The sequence below is a fragment of the Pistacia vera genome, unplaced genomic scaffold (genome assembly GCF_008641045.1).
Source record: "Pistacia vera cultivar Batoury unplaced genomic scaffold, PisVer_v2 Contig217, whole genome shotgun sequence".
NCBI lineage: Eukaryota > Viridiplantae > Streptophyta > Magnoliopsida > Sapindales > Anacardiaceae > Pistacia > Pistacia vera.
In genome coordinates this window covers 488,102-506,442 of record NW_022196021.1, presented here as the reverse complement: position 1 = coordinate 506,442, position 18,341 = coordinate 488,102, and the positions used below count along the sequence as shown (strand labels likewise).

General features: G+C 35.3%; 1 protein-coding gene across 1 annotated transcript; it reads right to left on the bottom strand.

Annotated features, from left to right (window-relative positions):
• Window positions 1-667: 667 nt before the first annotated feature.
• Window positions 668-16,171, bottom strand: LOC116130083 (nuclear pore complex protein NUP155). Its single transcript, XM_031415831.1, has 13 exons — window positions 15,762-16,171; window positions 15,134-15,303; window positions 14,561-14,687; window positions 12,938-13,200; window positions 11,044-12,712; window positions 10,748-10,960; window positions 10,328-10,575; window positions 9,821-10,235; window positions 9,434-9,630; window positions 3,581-3,938; window positions 2,708-2,926; window positions 2,167-2,495; window positions 668-1,441 (listed from the first exon to the last, which is right to left on the bottom strand). The coding sequence occupies exons 1-13, from the start codon at window positions 15,918-15,920 to the stop codon at window positions 1,324-1,326; spliced, it is 4,485 nt and encodes a 1,494-aa protein (XP_031271691.1). The 5' UTR covers window positions 15,921-16,171; the 3' UTR covers window positions 668-1,323.
• Between the last annotated feature and the right edge of the window lie 2,170 nt (window positions 16,172-18,341).

The following is an 18,341-nucleotide window of genomic DNA, read 5'->3' as shown; positions in this document are numbered from 1 at the left end:
ATTAAGATCCCATATTAGAATAGATTCTAATTCTATTCCCATTACGGGGTTAATTTGTTGAATTTAATTTTACTTTTCCAATGACGTCATGTTATATTAATTTAATTAGTGTAATTGAAATGAAAATCTAATAATCCATACAAATGTTAAGCAAATTTATGGTCATCTTTTGCCTACTTTGCAGTTTCCAATGCACATAATTTTATGAATTCAAATCATCATGTTTAACAAGATCCCAAATGGGAATTTTCCTTCATGTGAAAATATTGAAAGATTTGAGCAACAATTGCTGAGTTGAAAATTATTGTTCAAAGTTCAAACCGGACTTTTATTACCAATAATCTCATTGACAATTCTTCTGTTTTAGACCCATCAAACAAAACAACACTTACACTCTTTTTATTAGGATAATACCATCGATTTTTTATGCAATTTTTGATAAAATCCCTTCTGGAGCTGACAAGGTGTAAGTATTTTTTTTTCTCTCTTCACGAGTGGTACTGGTAACTCCATCAAGCTTTGATGTAAAATAAAACAGTGTCACATGCTACGTGTTAATAGCCACCCAAATTTAAGCCCACTTGGATTAGCTACGAACCTTCAAAGATCAAACCTCAAGCTAAAGTGGACATTTGGCAAGAAATTTAACCCTTTACTGAGAGAGATCTAATCAACCAATGTAATCAATTAATATGAGATCTGATTAAATAAAGCAGTGGACAATGAAGCCAATATGGGGAACAGTATATAAAAAAAAAAAATCAATGACCAAGAAGCAAGAAAGATATACCTAGAAATAGCAGTTGTCATGTGAGCTTGTAACCATTGTCACTCACTCTGGCCTGGCACCCGGATATCAAAAACTGTAGCGCCTTGCCGTTATTCTTAAAAATAAGCTCGAATGTTTACTGATATCCGCGACTGGCATATAGATCTGCCATACATTGGAAACAGTTGCAAAATGGAAAGGCTGAGAACAGAAAACTTTCTCCAGCTTCATGAATTCGACAGGCCAAAACTCCAGATCAGAATAACATTCCACTTTACGGAGCACAAGGGCAACACCAATTCCCACTAAGGAGCTGGTACCATAATTGCAGGCATCAAGAGTTTCCAATTCTTACACACGGCATCTAGGAATGAGAATTCAAACTCTCAATACTTTCTCAATAAAACCACTGCCACTTTTACATTTGAACTGTCTACTGTTAAGCTAATGTTACATGAGCACTTTCAACATTGAACCTATAATATTTTTATTGACAAAACTCATGTGACAAGGAAAAAATTTCATCATACAATATTACATGAAACAAGAAACAATCAAAATTGAGTAAAAGAAAGAGGACTTATTAGGGATTCCTCAAGTTCTCTAAATCCTCTGTAAACAGCCTCGGTCCGGCTTTGTGGAAGGGGAAGTCTCCGTACCTCTGTCATATACCTGATACCCAGATTCAAAGAGGACAGAATTAAATGTTGCACTGCAAACATGATGTAACCATACATATAGTGCCAATTCATTAGTGCAGGAGACAAATTTAGTCCCACAAGTTAGATTGAAACCATAAAACTATACAAACAAAATGGTAAATCTTTAAAAAGAAAGAAGGGAAAAGAATAAAGGAAAAGATCATTGCCATAACAGTCACTGATACAAGTGAATGCTACCCTTAAAAGACAAATCTGCTTTTCAACTACTTGTAACATTTTTTTACCCTTCTTTTGCCCTATTTCAGCAAGCGGTAGATATTGACACTTGTTCCTAGCAAGGTAAATTTGAGCTCATCTAAGAAATTTGTACAGCCCTTGATATTGCTTGCATATACAAAGAAAACTTTTTGCATTATGCAGAAAAAAGTGGCAGATAATTGTGGAGAGAACAAAAATAGCAAGCCTTGGGGAACTTTATTAAGAATCTGTCGATGGCAATGGATGATGGTCCAACATTCCAGGTAAAACAAGTTTGCACAAAAATGAATATTTTCCACAAAAGCAATTCAAGGATTTCTATCCTGAGCCTGAACTAAAATCTCCAGACAATATATATAAAACAGACGACTGACCAACTTCATATCTTCTCCATCCACATCTCATTCAATCTTTTTGAACAATTGAACACAACCATATGTTACGCTACATGAAAAAATAAAAAGAAAAGAATTTGACCTGTTCGCTGCACTTGTGATCTTATCTCGAATCCCTTGGTTTATGACAGTTGTTTGCTCCGTTGAAAATGCTCCGCCTAATATCAGAGAGGCTCCAGTAGCACTTGTACCCATTCTCTGAGCAAATACAGACATTGCCCACTCTCTAAGTACCACAAGCACTGACCGAAGAAGACGTAATCTGAGGTTGGCAGATGGCAAAATAGCTCCATTCGACAATAATTGGTCATAAGTGTTCAATACAGGTTCAGCTGCTCCTTTGCAAGCAGCCAGAAGAGCCCTTGGCACATCTTCATCTCCAACAAGTTCAGCTCCTGAATCCAATCTCTCCTACAGAGATTTTTTTGAAAAGAAAAACAACCCAAAAAAAATATTAAGAAAAAGAATCATAAACCACAGGCAAAAATACTGAACCCCACTCCAAGAAAACCTTACAACATTCATAAACAGAATCTGGGAAATTTGAGACTAAGTTGAGCAGCTTCGCAATGAACATATATAAGACAAAGCATGCTTAGATACAAACAAAATGGAAAAAGTACCAGTGCAGCTTTCTCAAGGTGCAGACATAAAGTGTCCAAAGGTAAAACAGCTCCATCCCCAGGATATACATGGGAGCCAATCCTCTTCAGCACTGAACAAGCTTCGGCAATGCCGCCCTTTGAAAGAGCTTGATCAATAAGTCTAGCCCAGGTTTCTCTTATAATGCTACTATCAGTATCACCAGAATAGCTTGCAAAGTAGAGCATTTCCAGACATATCTGAAAGCAGTAATAAAAATCAATTCATTTCTTTAAGAAAAATATATTTTTGGAACCAACCAATGTTTAATCCATAGATAAAAAGTCTCCAGCATGATTCTACCTTGTCAACCAATTATATACATATTTATATATCCATATTAAGCATATGCATAAGTTTCATGCAATGAAGAAGTCAGAAAATAATTCGAGTGACTAATCCACATATCGTGACCAAAAAGAGAAAGTTCCAACCAAGTTTTGTGTGGCACTATTACATACACTAGCAAATTAAAAAAATAAAATAAAAGCACAACCACAAAATGAGGACGGTATCATAATACAAAGTGGTTACAACAATATAAATGTCTCAGTAGAAACATGAATCACCTAGGACAGTAATAGATGGAGAAACTTAACTTATAAAGTGATTTCAAGTTCAGTAGAAGAAAAGAAAAGACAAGATTTCAAACTAATATTTTGTTTTTATTTATCTCCTTAATTTATATAATGGGTTTTCTGACCAAAGGTTTGAAAGAAAAGAAAATTAAACCATGGTCTTTCCAGTAAGCCATCAATTCACTGAAGTTTAAGGGACCAAAAGAAAGACAAACAACTATCAACATAAAAGCAAATAGTCATGGGAGCAAGAATGGAAAAAGATAAAAGATGTACCTCCCAAAGTCCAAATGGAACAGCAAATTCATTATACAGTTGAGTGATGTTCTTCAAATCTAATGATAGATCTTTGACCTTTTCTCGGACAGTGTTTGCAAAGTCAGCATTGTTAGAAGAATCGCTATCAGGGGCTGGTCCATTCTGAGCAGACTCAGACATGTCACCTGATGCTTCTAAACTGGAGGCTATAGCCTCCAGTTCCTCTTTTATTTTTATTTGAAACCGAAGAACAGTAAGCTTCCCTTCAAGTAAATCCAACAATCCATTATCAAAAGCACCACGGGAAGAACCTACTAGACCATCACCATTACTTGCATTCTTGGCCTGTAGAACTGCATTACTTAGGTATTGACGCCTGATAGTGACAAAAGGAGAGCAATTATTGATGGAAGTTTGAACTATACAACGTAGGAACCAACACACACAAGAACTAGCATTAATGTTTAATTTGTTTATCTTAACAAATTAATCTGACATTGGAATAGGAAAATGAGAAACTAAGGTCAATTCAGCTATGGATCATACAATCCCAAGGGTTGGGTCAAATCTCTAAGGCCTTTGGTTTCAACCAGGAGGTCAGTAGTTCAACTACCCCTGGGGCCATCCACTTGGGATATTATATCTCATAAGTTTCTTGACTACTAAAGTTGTAAGGTTTAGCAATAATCCCCATTTTAAGCCTGGAGTACATGTAATGTGTAAAAAGGATTGAGGGATTTCTGGAAATATATTCAACTAGTCATATGTGCAGTATATATATTGAACTCAATGTTAAAATTGACATATATATGTTCCATGATAAGCACCCACTTGACTGAGGCTAGGTGTTATGGGTTAAATGAAGCCAAATATCTGTTTGAGCAATCAAATCTCAAACCAAAGTTAACTCAGCCCGGTTTTGCTTATATAGACATCATTGTTGAATTCTAAATGGTAAAACCAAAATTCCATTCAACGGTAGGTTGATGCCAATTCGGCTGTATTCACAGCATTGTTGCATTTAGAGACATAACAAAAGGATAAGAACGAAAAGAGAAACTTCAGACCTCTGATCAAGAGTAGGAGCATCCTTTCCATCAGTTGATCTTCTTTCAGCAAGCCTTAGCAATACATGAGCCGCAAGCAAATGTTGCCGTTTCAAGACATAATATCGTGCCAAAAGATCAAAGTATTTGGTTTCATTTGATGGAAACGTTCGATCCATCAGGGAAGACGCCGATGTTAGACCAGCCACAGCACGAACCTACAAGAAAAAGAGAGAAATTGGAATAACAACCAATGCAAACTTGTGGTGAAACATGTTCTTAACATTTCAAATAAGTAAACAACTACAACTGTAAAAACTTCAGCTCAAAAATTTGAAATTTCGGAGAAATTGAACAAGCTAATTCCTCTAAAGTTAAATCCAATAACACAATTGAAATAATAAAAACCTCTTGTAAGGGTTCACGACCAGCACTTTGCAGAAAAGGCACCAAATCAGGACCTCCATACTCCAACAGCTCATTTTCAAGACCCAAATCAATCATAGTTCTATAAAGGTACTCATGGAATATTCTATCTGGTGACTGGACACCTAGCTGAACAATCTGGTATATATATTTCTTCCGTGAGGCTGGATCAAGGGTAGATCGTGCAGCAGCAGGCCTAACACGGGACCCAAATTCTTTAGGAGAAGAATCACCTTTTAGAGATCGCAAAGCACTGGTAATTATCTCATAGCACTGTTCACGCTGTGCAAGAGCATATTCCCGGGTTGCTGCATCAACTTGATCATTGAAGGCATCACCTGCTGGATCAAGAGCCTGTGCCTTTTGCAGGGGTAAGCGAACCACAGCTTCATAAAATCTGCAGTAAGCCAAGAAAAAAATGATAATTAGATTCAGGCATACACAAATTAAACAGCACCAGCTCTACCTAGAATTTGGTTAATAACTGACCTTAAGTCTTCAAAGCGTTTGCAAACAGTTCGTAAATCAGCAGATTCTGGGATTTTGCTTAAGAAATTGAAGGCCTCTCTAGCAAGATTCTCCTTCTCCTCAGAGTCTGAAGTTATAGCAGCCCTTTCAAGACATTCCACAGCTAAAAAGAACTTGTAATCAGATTCCTTGAAATAGCTTGGGCAACCTTCTCGTAATCTTGCACTAATTTCGTCAACTGTTCCCCTGCCATCTGGACCAGTATAATACTGGAGAAATGAAATAAAAAAAAAAAAAAAAAAATCAATCAATGAAAAATGGAGAATAGCAACAGCACATAAACCTAAACAAGCTAAGAAACACTAAGGGAGATTGGAAGAAAGTTTTTCAATCTAAATAGCTTGTTTAAGTGGAACTTGCAAGATCCAATAAGAAGATGTGTTACCTCCATCAAAGTAGAAACACCAGGGTATAAAACCACTGCCACTTTTACATTTGAACTGTCTACTGTTAAGCTAATGTTACATGAGCACTTTCAACATTGAACCTATAATATTTTTATTGACAAAACTCATGTGACAAGGAAAAAATTTCATCATACAATATTACATGAAACAAGAAACAATCAAAATTGAGTAAAAGAAAGAGGACTTATTAGGGATTCCTCAAGTTCTCTAAATCCTCTGTAAACAGCCTCGGTCCGGCTTTGTGGAAGGGGAAGTCTCCGTACCTCTGTCATATACCTGATACCCAGATTCAAAGAGGACAGAATTAAATGTTGCACTGCAAACATGATGTAACCATACATATAGTGCCAATTCATTAGTGCAGGAGACAAATTTAGTCCCACAAGTTAGATTGAAACCATAAAACTATACAAACAAAATGGTAAATCTTTAAAAAGAAAGAAGGGAAAAGAATAAAGGAAAAGATCATTGCCATAACAGTCACTGATACAAGTGAATGCTACCCTTAAAAGACAAATCTGCTTTTCAACTACTTGTAACATTTTTTTACCCTTCTTTTGCCCTATTTCAGCAAGCGGTAGATATTGACACTTGTTCCTAGCAAGGTAAATTTGAGCTCATCTAAGAAATTTGTACAGCCCTTGATATTGCTTGCATATACAAAGAAAACTTTTTGCATTATGCAGAAAAAAGTGGCAGATAATTGTGGAGAGAACAAAAATAGCAAGCCTTGGGGAACTTTATTAAGAATCTGTCGATGGCAATGGATGATGGTCCAACATTCCAGGTAAAACAAGTTTGCACAAAAATGAATATTTTCCACAAAAGCAATTCAAGGATTTCTATCCTGAGCCTGAACTAAAATCTCCAGACAATATATATAAAACAGACGACTGACCAACTTCATATCTTCTCCATCCACATCTCATTCAATCTTTTTGAACAATTGAACACAACCATATGTTACGCTACATGAAAAAATAAAAAGAAAAGAATTTGACCTGTTCGCTGCACTTGTGATCTTATCTCGAATCCCTTGGTTTATGACAGTTGTTTGCTCCGTTGAAAATGCTCCGCCTAATATCAGAGAGGCTCCAGTAGCACTTGTACCCATTCTCTGAGCAAATACAGACATTGCCCACTCTCTAAGTACCACAAGCACTGACCGAAGAAGACGTAATCTGAGGTTGGCAGATGGCAAAATAGCTCCATTCGACAATAATTGGTCATAAGTGTTCAATACAGGTTCAGCTGCTCCTTTGCAAGCAGCCAGAAGAGCCCTTGGCACATCTTCATCTCCAACAAGTTCAGCTCCTGAATCCAATCTCTCCTACAGAGATTTTTTTGAAAAGAAAAACAACCCAAAAAAAATATTAAGAAAAAGAATCATAAACCACAGGCAAAAATACTGAACCCCACTCCAAGAAAACCTTACAACATTCATAAACAGAATCTGGGAAATTTGAGACTAAGTTGAGCAGCTTCGCAATGAACATATATAAGACAAAGCATGCTTAGATACAAACAAAATGGAAAAAGTACCAGTGCAGCTTTCTCAAGGTGCAGACATAAAGTGTCCAAAGGTAAAACAGCTCCATCCCCAGGATATACATGGGAGCCAATCCTCTTCAGCACTGAACAAGCTTCGGCAATGCCGCCCTTTGAAAGAGCTTGATCAATAAGTCTAGCCCAGGTTTCTCTTATAATGCTACTATCAGTATCACCAGAATAGCTTGCAAAGTAGAGCATTTCCAGACATATCTGAAAGCAGTAATAAAAATCAATTCATTTCTTTAAGAAAAATATATTTTTGGAACCAACCAATGTTTAATCCATAGATAAAAAGTCTCCAGCATGATTCTACCTTGTCAACCAATTATATACATATTTATATATCCATATTAAGCATATGCATAAGTTTCATGCAATGAAGAAGTCAGAAAATAATTCGAGTGACTAATCCACATATCGTGACCAAAAAGAGAAAGTTCCAACCAAGTTTTGTGTGGCACTATTACATACACTAGCAAATTAAAAAAATAAAATAAAAGCACAACCACAAAATGAGGACGGTATCATAATACAAAGTGGTTACAACAATATAAATGTCTCAGTAGAAACATGAATCACCTAGGACAGTAATAGATGGAGAAACTTAACTTATAAAGTGATTTCAAGTTCAGTAGAAGAAAAGAAAAGACAAGATTTCAAACTAATATTTTGTTTTTATTTATCTCCTTAATTTATATAATGGGTTTTCTGACCAAAGGTTTGAAAGAAAAGAAAATTAAACCATGGTCTTTCCAGTAAGCCATCAATTCACTGAAGTTTAAGGGACCAAAAGAAAGACAAACAACTATCAACATAAAAGCAAATAGTCATGGGAGCAAGAATGGAAAAAGATAAAAGATGTACCTCCCAAAGTCCAAATGGAACAGCAAATTCATTATACAGTTGAGTGATGTTCTTCAAATCTAATGATAGATCTTTGACCTTTTCTCGGACAGTGTTTGCAAAGTCAGCATTGTTAGAAGAATCGCTATCAGGGGCTGGTCCATTCTGAGCAGACTCAGACATGTCACCTGATGCTTCTAAACTGGAGGCTATAGCCTCCAGTTCCTCTTTTATTTTTATTTGAAACCGAAGAACAGTAAGCTTCCCTTCAAGTAAATCCAACAATCCATTATCAAAAGCACCCCGGGAAGAACCTACTAGACCATCACCATTACTTGCATTCTTGGCCTGTAGAACAGCATTACTTAGGTATTGACACCTGATAGTGACAAAAGGAGAGCAATTATTGATGGAAGTTTGAACTATACAACGTAGGAACCAACACACACAAGAACTAGCATTCATGTTTAATTTGTTTATCTTAACAAATTAATCTGACATTCGAATAGGAAAATGAGAAACTAAGGTCAATTCAGCTACGGATCATACAATCCCAAGGGTTGGGTCAAATCTCTAAGGCCTTTGGTTTCAACCAGGAGGTCAGTAGTTCAACTACCCCTGGGGCCATCCACTTGGGATATTATATCTCATAAGTTTCTTGACTACTAAAGTTGTAAGGTTTAGCAATAATCCCCATTTTAAGCCTGGAGTACATGTAATGTGTAAAAAGAATTGAGGGATTTCTGGAAATATATTCAACTAGTCATATGTGCAGTATATATATTGAACTCAATGTTAAAATTGACATATATATGTTCCATGATAAGCACCCACTTGACTGAGGCTAGGTGTTATGGGTTAAATGAAGCCAAATATCTGTTTGAGCAATCAAATCTCAAACCAAAGTTAACTCAGCCCGGTTTTGCTTATATAGACATCATTGTTGAATTCTAAATGGTAAAACCAAAATTCCATTCAACGGTAGGTTGATGCCAATTCGGCTGTATTCACAGCATTGTTGCATTTAGAGACATAACAAAAGGATAAGAACGAAAAGAGAAACTTCAGACCTCTGATCAAGAGTAGGAGCATCCTTTTCATCAGTTGATCTTCTTTCAGCAAGCCTTAGCAATACATGAGCCGCAAGCAAATGTTGCCGTTTCAAGACATAATATCGTGCCAAAAGATCAAAGTATTTGGTTTCATTTGATGGAAACGTTCGATCCATCAGGGAAGACGCCGATGTTAGACCAGCCACAGCACGAACCTACAAGAAAAAGAGAGAAATTGGAATAACAACCAATGCAAACTTGTGGTGAAACATGTTCTTAACATTTCAAATAAGTAAACAACTACAACTGTAAAAACTTCAGCTCAAAAATTTGAAATTTCGGAGAAATTGAACAAGCTAATTCCTCTAAAGTTAAATCCAATAACACAATTGAAATAATAAAAACCTCTTGTAAGGGTTCACGACCAGCACTTTGCAGAAAAGGCACCAAATCAGGACCTCCATACTCCAACAGCTCATTTTCAAGACCCAAATCAATCATAGTTCTATATAGGTACTCATGGAATATTCTATCTGGTGACTGGACACCTAGCTGAACAATCTGGTATATATATTTCTTCCGTGAGGCTGGATCAAGGGTAGATCGTGCAGCAGCAGGCCTAACAGGGGACCCAAATTCTTTAGGAGAAGAATCACCTTTTAGAGATCGCAAAGCACTGGTAATTATCTCATAGCACTGTTCACGCTGTGCAAGAGCATATTCCCGGGTTGCTGCATCAACTTGATCATTGAAGGCATCACCTGCTGGATCAAGAGCCTGTGCCTTTTGCAGGGGTAAGCGAACCACAGCTTCATAAAATCTGCAGTAAGCCAAGAAAAAAATGATAATTAGATTCAGGCATACACAAATTAAACAGCACCAGCTCTACCTAGAATTTGGTTAATAACTGACCTTAAGTCTTCAAAGCGTTTGCAAACAGTTCGTAAATCAGCAGATTCTGGGATTTTGCTTAAGAAATTGAAGGCCTCTCTAGCAAGATTCTCCTTCTCCTCAGAGTCTGAAGTTATAGCAGCCCTTTCAAGACATTCCACAGCTAAAAAGAACTTGTAATCAGATTCCTTGAAATAGCTTGGGCAACCTTCTCGTAATCTTGCACTAATTTCGTCAACTGTTCCCCTGCCATCTGGACCAGTATAATACTGGAGGAATGAAATAAAAAAATAAAAAAATCAATCAATGAAAAATGGAGAATAGCAACAGCACATAAACCTAAACAAGCTAAGAAACACTAAGGGAGATTGGAAGAAAGTTTTTCAATCTAAATAGCTTGTTTAAGTGGAACTTGCAAGATCCAATAAGAAGATGTGTTACCTCCATCAAAGTAGAAATAAGCCTTGTGGCAAGGCAGTCACCCTCCTCAGAACAAACTAGTTGACAAAATGTCAGCTGAACCAACTGTTCCTGTAAATTAGCATCAAAACCTTGAACCAAGCGAGTCACATGATGCTGAGAAAGAAGTTGGAGCAAAAACAGAGCTTCAGCAGATCTAAGAAGCAACTGCCTGATACATTCCATCGCCCTTACCTGCAGCACAGCAGACCAGAAAGTTGCCAAAGGAAATGAAAAAGAAAAGTAGAAACACATGAAAGCATGCTATTTCATCACACCTCCATTGCAGCCAATTCAGTGGGAGTATATGGTAATCGCTGTCTTTTATTTGATGTCCCAGGACCATTAGACTCAACATTCCTTGAGTAAGCACCAAATAAGTTACTAACCATACTCCGGTCACCAGCGCCTAATTCTGAACCAGTTCCATACAAAATAGAACCAGTCAAGTTGCCTAAACCTACTACACAGCCATAAAGACCCCTTCTCTGGTTTCTTATATACCTTAAGAACTTCTCCAATGAACGAATCTTGTTTTCCAGGACTTGCATAGCCCCAACAGAAAGTCTGCATACAACTACCCCGTTCTCAGACATAGTGTCATATGAACCTGGACCACCCTTTATGACCATTATGGGAAGTTCCCAAACAGGGAAAAGCAACCTTGATGAGCACAGGCAGAGCCCTTCATGTGCACCGGAAAATACAGGCTCAGCTTCCTGCACAACCTGCCCCATGCTGAATCCCCCTGCTGCTGTTCTTGTGTTTGCCAATGCATTACTACCTTCAAGTTGTGGCATTCCAACAAGTCTCGGGTCTTCAAAAGCTTCAGCAGCCTTTTCAGCAACAGCATTGCTTAGAAGATTTTCAGAATGAAGTATCCTTGCAGCCAGCATCAAACACATTGAAGCTGCCTCGCCAGCTCCAAAACGGTTAAAGAAATCTTCTATGATTGGTTTTGGTGAGTTGGATTCAAACAACCTTCTCAAAATATCGACAGGCCTGTTGAAAACTACTTCCATCATGCCCATGGTACTAAAAACAACAATTCTCCTCCTCGGCAGTATATGTTGGGTTGAAAGGTCACCTCTTGCCCAAAGTTTTACAGATGCTTTTTCACAGGACTCCCCTAAGCTTTCAAGTCCACAAAATTCAAGTTCTGAGTAGAGGGATAGAACAGCAGCAGCAGTATCTGGTAAAGGTAGAACATCAGCTACAGATAGCATTCGACCTTCAACAGGTAATGAAGACACGGTTTCCCTTAGTGCTCGAGAAATCCTAGCACTTGTCCCCAAACTACCTGACAAAGATGATTGTGAGCTTGAGTCCTTGCTTACCATGAGAAGAGAAGACATAGTTGGTGGTGATGAATCAGAAAGGATAAGGGTTCCAGCTGAGTAATATGCTGCTTCAACCTTCAATGACAGATCCTCACTCTGATTTCTTCCAGCAAGAGATATAGCTCCAAATCCAAGCCCTCCACCAACCCCTAAAGGAGGAGAAGGCCTAGTTGTTATGACTTTTAAACAGCTTGGTCTATGCTGGTGATTGTTGAATCCCCTCAAACCTCCAACACTGCCACCATTACCACTAGATGGAGAAGTGGAAAGGTACATCCTTCTTCCATCTGATAAGACAGCAACAAGGTGCAGCCACTTTGATTCAAGAGTGGATAAAGGTGAAATGCAGACTATAGATGGCTTTGTTGATCGATTTGAGGTTCTTGGTCCTGTTGATTGTCTACCTCCATAATGAGTATCCCTCTGATTGAACAGATTCCTTTCTTCAGCCACTTTCTTTAGTGGACCTTCTCCATTTGGGCCCGGAACAAAAACCTGAAGTTTCATTTCCTCAGTTCTTGCATACAAAATTTGTCTTTCATTATCAAAAACCATTTCAACAATGGGGTCAACAGCTCCAAATTTAAATAAATTTGGTATAATCCACCTGGAAACCATAAAAGCATAATTTTCAAACATGGTGTAAGTAAAACCTTCACTTGCACTACCAAAATTTGAATGCAAAACACATAAATTCATTGTCTCAAACATCACTCAGCTGAACTTGCAAATTCAGAAATGCGATAAAATCTTGTGAATTTAGACAAGCTTCAATCATCACTATGAAATGACGGGGGATTATTTAACTCCGTAGCATTAATAATATAAATACCTCGAAATTACATTTCCAACACCTGCGGTAAGGCATACTTTACGGCAGCGCTTGTACCAGCCTGAACCAGTTGTGTAATGCAACTCATAGATGTGGCCATCACGGCCAGCCAGGAAAATACGCCCCTTATCAGTACATGTTATACAAGTCATGGTAACTCCATCTGATGGTACTGTATACTCTGGCAAAGGCTGCAGTGAAATCTCCGCGTAAGGATCTGTACCATCACCTCCTCCAGAACAGCATACGCCAACAAGCATCAACTGATAAAAAAAAAAATGGGTAATAAGGAACAACAAGATCATGAACAAGAATACTAAGATTAATTACAAAGAAAGACAACTGAGCAAAACATCATACAATGAAAATAATGCTCAGTGGGCTGAGACAAACAGTATAAAAATGATAAGGAAGATGAAGATGACCCATGCCATGACAACTATTTGATAAAATACTTAAAAGTATTTGGGAAGAACAAAGGCCATGACCATAAGAAACTGAAGAAGTGCTTTCATATCATTTACTATTCAAAATGTTTAGGGAATAGCTCCAGTTAATTATAATATGGCAACTTAAACTTGAAATTCATGTATAAGCATGTCTGCCATCCACACCAAAATAAATGGGATTCTCCTGAAAACCTACTAGTGGAGGAAGGCCTCCAAGGGATAAGAGACATAAGCTAAAGAGAGAGCCAAAAGAAGTGTCCTTGTGTACAATCCTATATAATGTAAAAGGTTATCACTTCCGGCACATATGTAAAATGATACAATGCAAACAGTACTACCTAGATTCACGAAGATAAAGAACAAAATATAAGTTATCAATCTTGCATATCCATCACTTAGTCTCCAATAATTCTTCCAATAGCTATAAATATCTGCAAAAAGTATCCATTTTGACCTATGAACAAATATGCTGGTTGGATTAATAAAACTCTTGAGTTCAATATATTACAAATGCATAACACTACAGCAGGTAGCTACATTCCCGAGTAAGTGTGCATCTGTTCACGTCATGTGTATGTCAGAGCATCCTTCTTTAGTTTTGCAAAGACAAGCATCCTTCTTTAGTTTTGCAAAGACAAGCCACTAAACTTGTCCATTCACCTCCGATTATAAAAATCTAACGACATAATTATGGTATTAACAAAATAAAAGCATCCTTGGACCTTCATATCATGAACTTGGCCAATTAATAGAGAAAAGACATAGTGTTATAGCTGCTCCCACTATACGATTCCTAACAAGAATTTTCTGTACTTGTTCCAGCATCAGATAAGGTTCTGTTCAAAGTAACATGGCCAAACATGTTTCAAACATAAACCCTAATGAGTAGATTAAATTGAGCTGGATCACATGCAAGAAGTATATCCTCAAGATAAAATATATAGCTCATCATCCATCAGAAAATAAGCAGTAATTTTGTTTCTCCCACTGTACTTAAATTTAAATATTAAATTATTAAAACCAGGATGTAAGATTCAAAATGTGCATGAGAAGAACAGCAATATCATTTCATTGCTACAGAATAAAAGCTTGTAACAAGAATATAACATAAATTTAACTCAAACAATTATAAATAACATTACATTTTCAGAAGAAAAAAAGTACTGACAACTACCTCAACTGGCGTTGCTAAAATTATAAGGTATTGGATAGCTTCAACAAAAATTCCAGGTCTAGATTTGGCAAGACCAACAGCACAAATAACTTGTTCTTCTCCAGTGTATTCAGGACATTGGCCATCCCTAATCATAAAGATAATGTTAGGGACAAATATGACCATGTAAAGATAATTTGTGGATTAATTTCCAACAAATTTAAAAAAAAAAAAAAAAAGAACAAGCAAGAAAAGTAGGTAACAATCATACGAATAGAGGAAAAGTCTTTGTATGAATAGGATACCATATCATAAGTGCATGACTGATAAAACCATGACAAATTAATTTGAAGCCTTCATACTAAGACATATTAATTTAACAAATCAGAACATCATCTTATAAAATTTTAGTATCTCAATAGCCAACCAATTGCATAATAAAAAATGACCTCTACACCTCTATGGACACTTGGTCCACTTTAGTAACTACCTCTGCCTTTTCTATTAATTTACATCTTCCCCGTTTTACATCAAAAACCCGCTACACAATGGCTAATATCACAAATATTAGTTTAAGAAAATAAAAAACCTTACCATTTGTCAAAACGCCAAAGAAACAAAGAATTATCAACCGATGCCCATGCTCTTCGTATCTCTGGAAATATTCCACATAAAGCATTTCCTTCGCCACCAGCTGCATTATATCTTTGAACAAGTACTGTAGGCAAGTCCAATGTATCCGCCACCTCAACCAGAGGCGGCCACTGAAATAAAATTATCACACTGCATCATAATGTGCCACTTTCTGCTACTAATCAGTTTATAAATTAGAAACAGAATAGCTGCAATCAATTAGTTTATTTTCGCTAATTACTTCATATTCAAGTAAACTCACACATTATACAAATTCATAGCATGATATGGACTAATAATTCTCACAATGCATAAGTTGTAACTAGTACAATTCCTTATATATTATCATTCATATTTCAATGTCAATTTAAAACTAAATGCTACTAGTATAAACTTTTGAATCACAAATTTTAGCTTTCTATGTCACTGCATCCTATGTTAGAAAAAAACCGGTGCGATTCAAGTAAAGTTGTATTTCATTATCATATCTATTTCCTGTATTATACACAAAATGCTGAAAGCTTTCGATTCAATTTCACAAATCACACAAAAACTATCAAATAACCGATAAAAATCATGAGTATTGTACCTCTCTAGGGTGAGTAGAGTAGGGGTGGCTAGCGTATCTCGACGCTTCTAGGGCATCTTCAACGTCGAGCTGAGCAGCAGCTTCACGGCCAATGCGGTCGCTGACAACAAGCCCCGCATTGGTGACATCACGCATGACAATTTCGTCCTCCCAGGACATGTTGTATGCTGAAACAAAAACCCTGAAATCAAGAATCCAGCGTGGATTGTTTGCTTCAAAATTGGTCCCCGAAACACGCACAAAATTATAGGGTTTCCTCGCGGTGTCTCGGGAACCAAAGGGAGGAGTAGTTAGTTGAGTTGGTTGAGTTGATCTGATTTGACTAGAAGAAGAATGAGGGAAATTTGAATTACGAAGAGAGAGGGAGAAGGGGTTTGAAGAGAAGTCTCTGAATTGGCATAATAGGGTTTTTAAGAGGGTTTTTGTCAGTGGCGGGCAAATTAAGCTTATTTTCGAGTAGTCGCGGTCTTGTGGAAATTAGGAATTTATTTTATTATTATTTTTAGAAAAAAAAAAAAGTAAAGAAAATACACAAATTTAATTTTTTTTTTATTAGTCAAACTGATATAATATTTTAACTACAAAAATTCTCAGGGTATTTTTAAAATTCAAATTTTCGGTATTCCTAGCACGAGAAGTATGATGCAGACAAATTTTAAATTTTTCATATAAAAAAATTTAAAAATTATTTGATTTGTGATCCAAAAATAATTTTAAAAATTATAATAAGATTCAAATATTTGAGTTGTATTTTGATATTTTTAATATTTATAATTGTGTTTTATATATTATATAAAATTGTTTTCAAATGAATAACAATAGAAAATTATAAAAACGACTTTAATGTTTTCTGATTTTATACTAGTTTTTTTAATTGTATAAAAAAAATGTTTTCAAACATATTTTAACTCATTCCTATCAGACAATTTTTCATGAATTGTTATATACTTGTTTAAAAAAAAAAAAACTACATTTAATTTCTATATCATTTTAAAATTTCTCACATTAGTATAAATAATCCAACAATTATAAAATAGATAAATAAAAGAAAAATAAAATTTTCAAAAATTTTTACTTGAATATGCAACACAGTGTAGGTATTGATTAATTTGGTTTTCATGTAATAAAATGGTCTAATTTTTTTTAATATTTAAAGTGCTTGATTGCATGTTTATATTATATAAACAGATATATACAATAATACAAACGTACCAATTCGTCTATTAAATTCATCATGTATATTGCCTTTAATACATGATCAAATATTTTTATTCGAATATAAAAAAAAAAAAAACCAATTTAATGACTATCTCTTATGAATGGATTTTTTTTTTTTTTTTTGAGTATATAATATATCTTTCTTTAAAAAAAAGAAATCCAATTGATATGACATTATACAAATAATAAGATAATATAAATATACCATAGCAATTTGAGTGTGAAAATGGAGATAAATAACTATATATTTACCAATGAACTAACATGAATTAATTATGTCCTTTGTAAAGGAATGTATTTACCATTTTATATTTGAGAGAATAAGTAATGTGAAAAATATTATCAAGGACGTATTATGTTTAATTTAAAGCTTGCACGAGTATGTTTGTTTAATATATTTAAAATATGTTATAAACAAATTTATTCTAACAGAATAAAGTAATTAGATTAAGAAATGATAATTGTTAAATTATACAAATTTTAGAGTAAATATAAATTCTATATATATATAGAGTTGTGTTAAGATAAAATTAATAATTGTACCTTTATAATTATTAATATCAATTAATATTATCAAGATCAATTATTTAAACTTAAAATTTATATTGAGTTCCTTTTTAGGTTTGACATTGAGAGTTAATTTTTTTTCTCACAATTTATAGGATTCTCTCCAGCCAAGGTTTGAAAACAAACTTTTGTTTACACAATTCATTCAAAGGCTTTGTTTGTTTTACAATTGAGAACATGAAAACTGAATTAATTTCTGTGATAATAATTGTAGAACTACAAAACAGAATATGAAGAGACTAAGTTCCATTTTTATACGTTTTTATTTAAAATGGTTAGATTTTTGGAATGCCTATGTAATATACTTATATAATTATTATTGATACTCATCCAATGTGTGAAGATAGAAGAATTAAATCAAAACCAACGTGTCAAGATGGAGAATTTTAGTAGATTCATTAAACAGTAAATGCAATGCGTCAATTAAAGGAACAATTTTCAATCAATTAATGAGTAACATCAAAATCAAGATAAAGTTGAATACAGAGAATAATACTTTTATTATAAAAGAAATAAGTACATTGGTTTGTCATTCTGTGAAGTGGGTTTGGATGATGTAGATGGTGTTTATTTTCTATTTCTCTTATAGTTGTTCAATTCCTCTAGTGTATATGCATACTCTCTTTTGTTTATGTTATAGATAATACCCATGGCAGATTGCATGATTTCTAACATCTAGTCAATGACTTATCTGAATTTGTCTCTAGCAGTATGTCATCCAAATTGGTGTCAACTTTTTTGAAAATGTCCCTCAATTTCGGCATTCCCTGAAAAATGTCTAAACCAATTGCGAAA

Excerpts from the sequence above, each read along its gene's own strand:
- LOC116130083 (XM_031415831.1), bottom strand. The coding sequence starts at position 15,920 with ATGTCCTGGGAGGACGAAATTGTCATGCGTGATGTCACCAATGCGGGG. Across the intron at positions 10,236-10,327 it reads AAACGCTTTGAAGACTTAAG|ATTTTATGAAGCTGTGGTTC; the intron begins GTCAGTTATTAA and ends GGCTTACTGCAG. Across the intron at positions 9,631-9,820 it reads GTCGTGAACCCTTACAAGAG|GTTCGTGCTGTGGCTGGTCT; the intron begins GTTTTTATTATT and ends TTTTTCTTGTAG.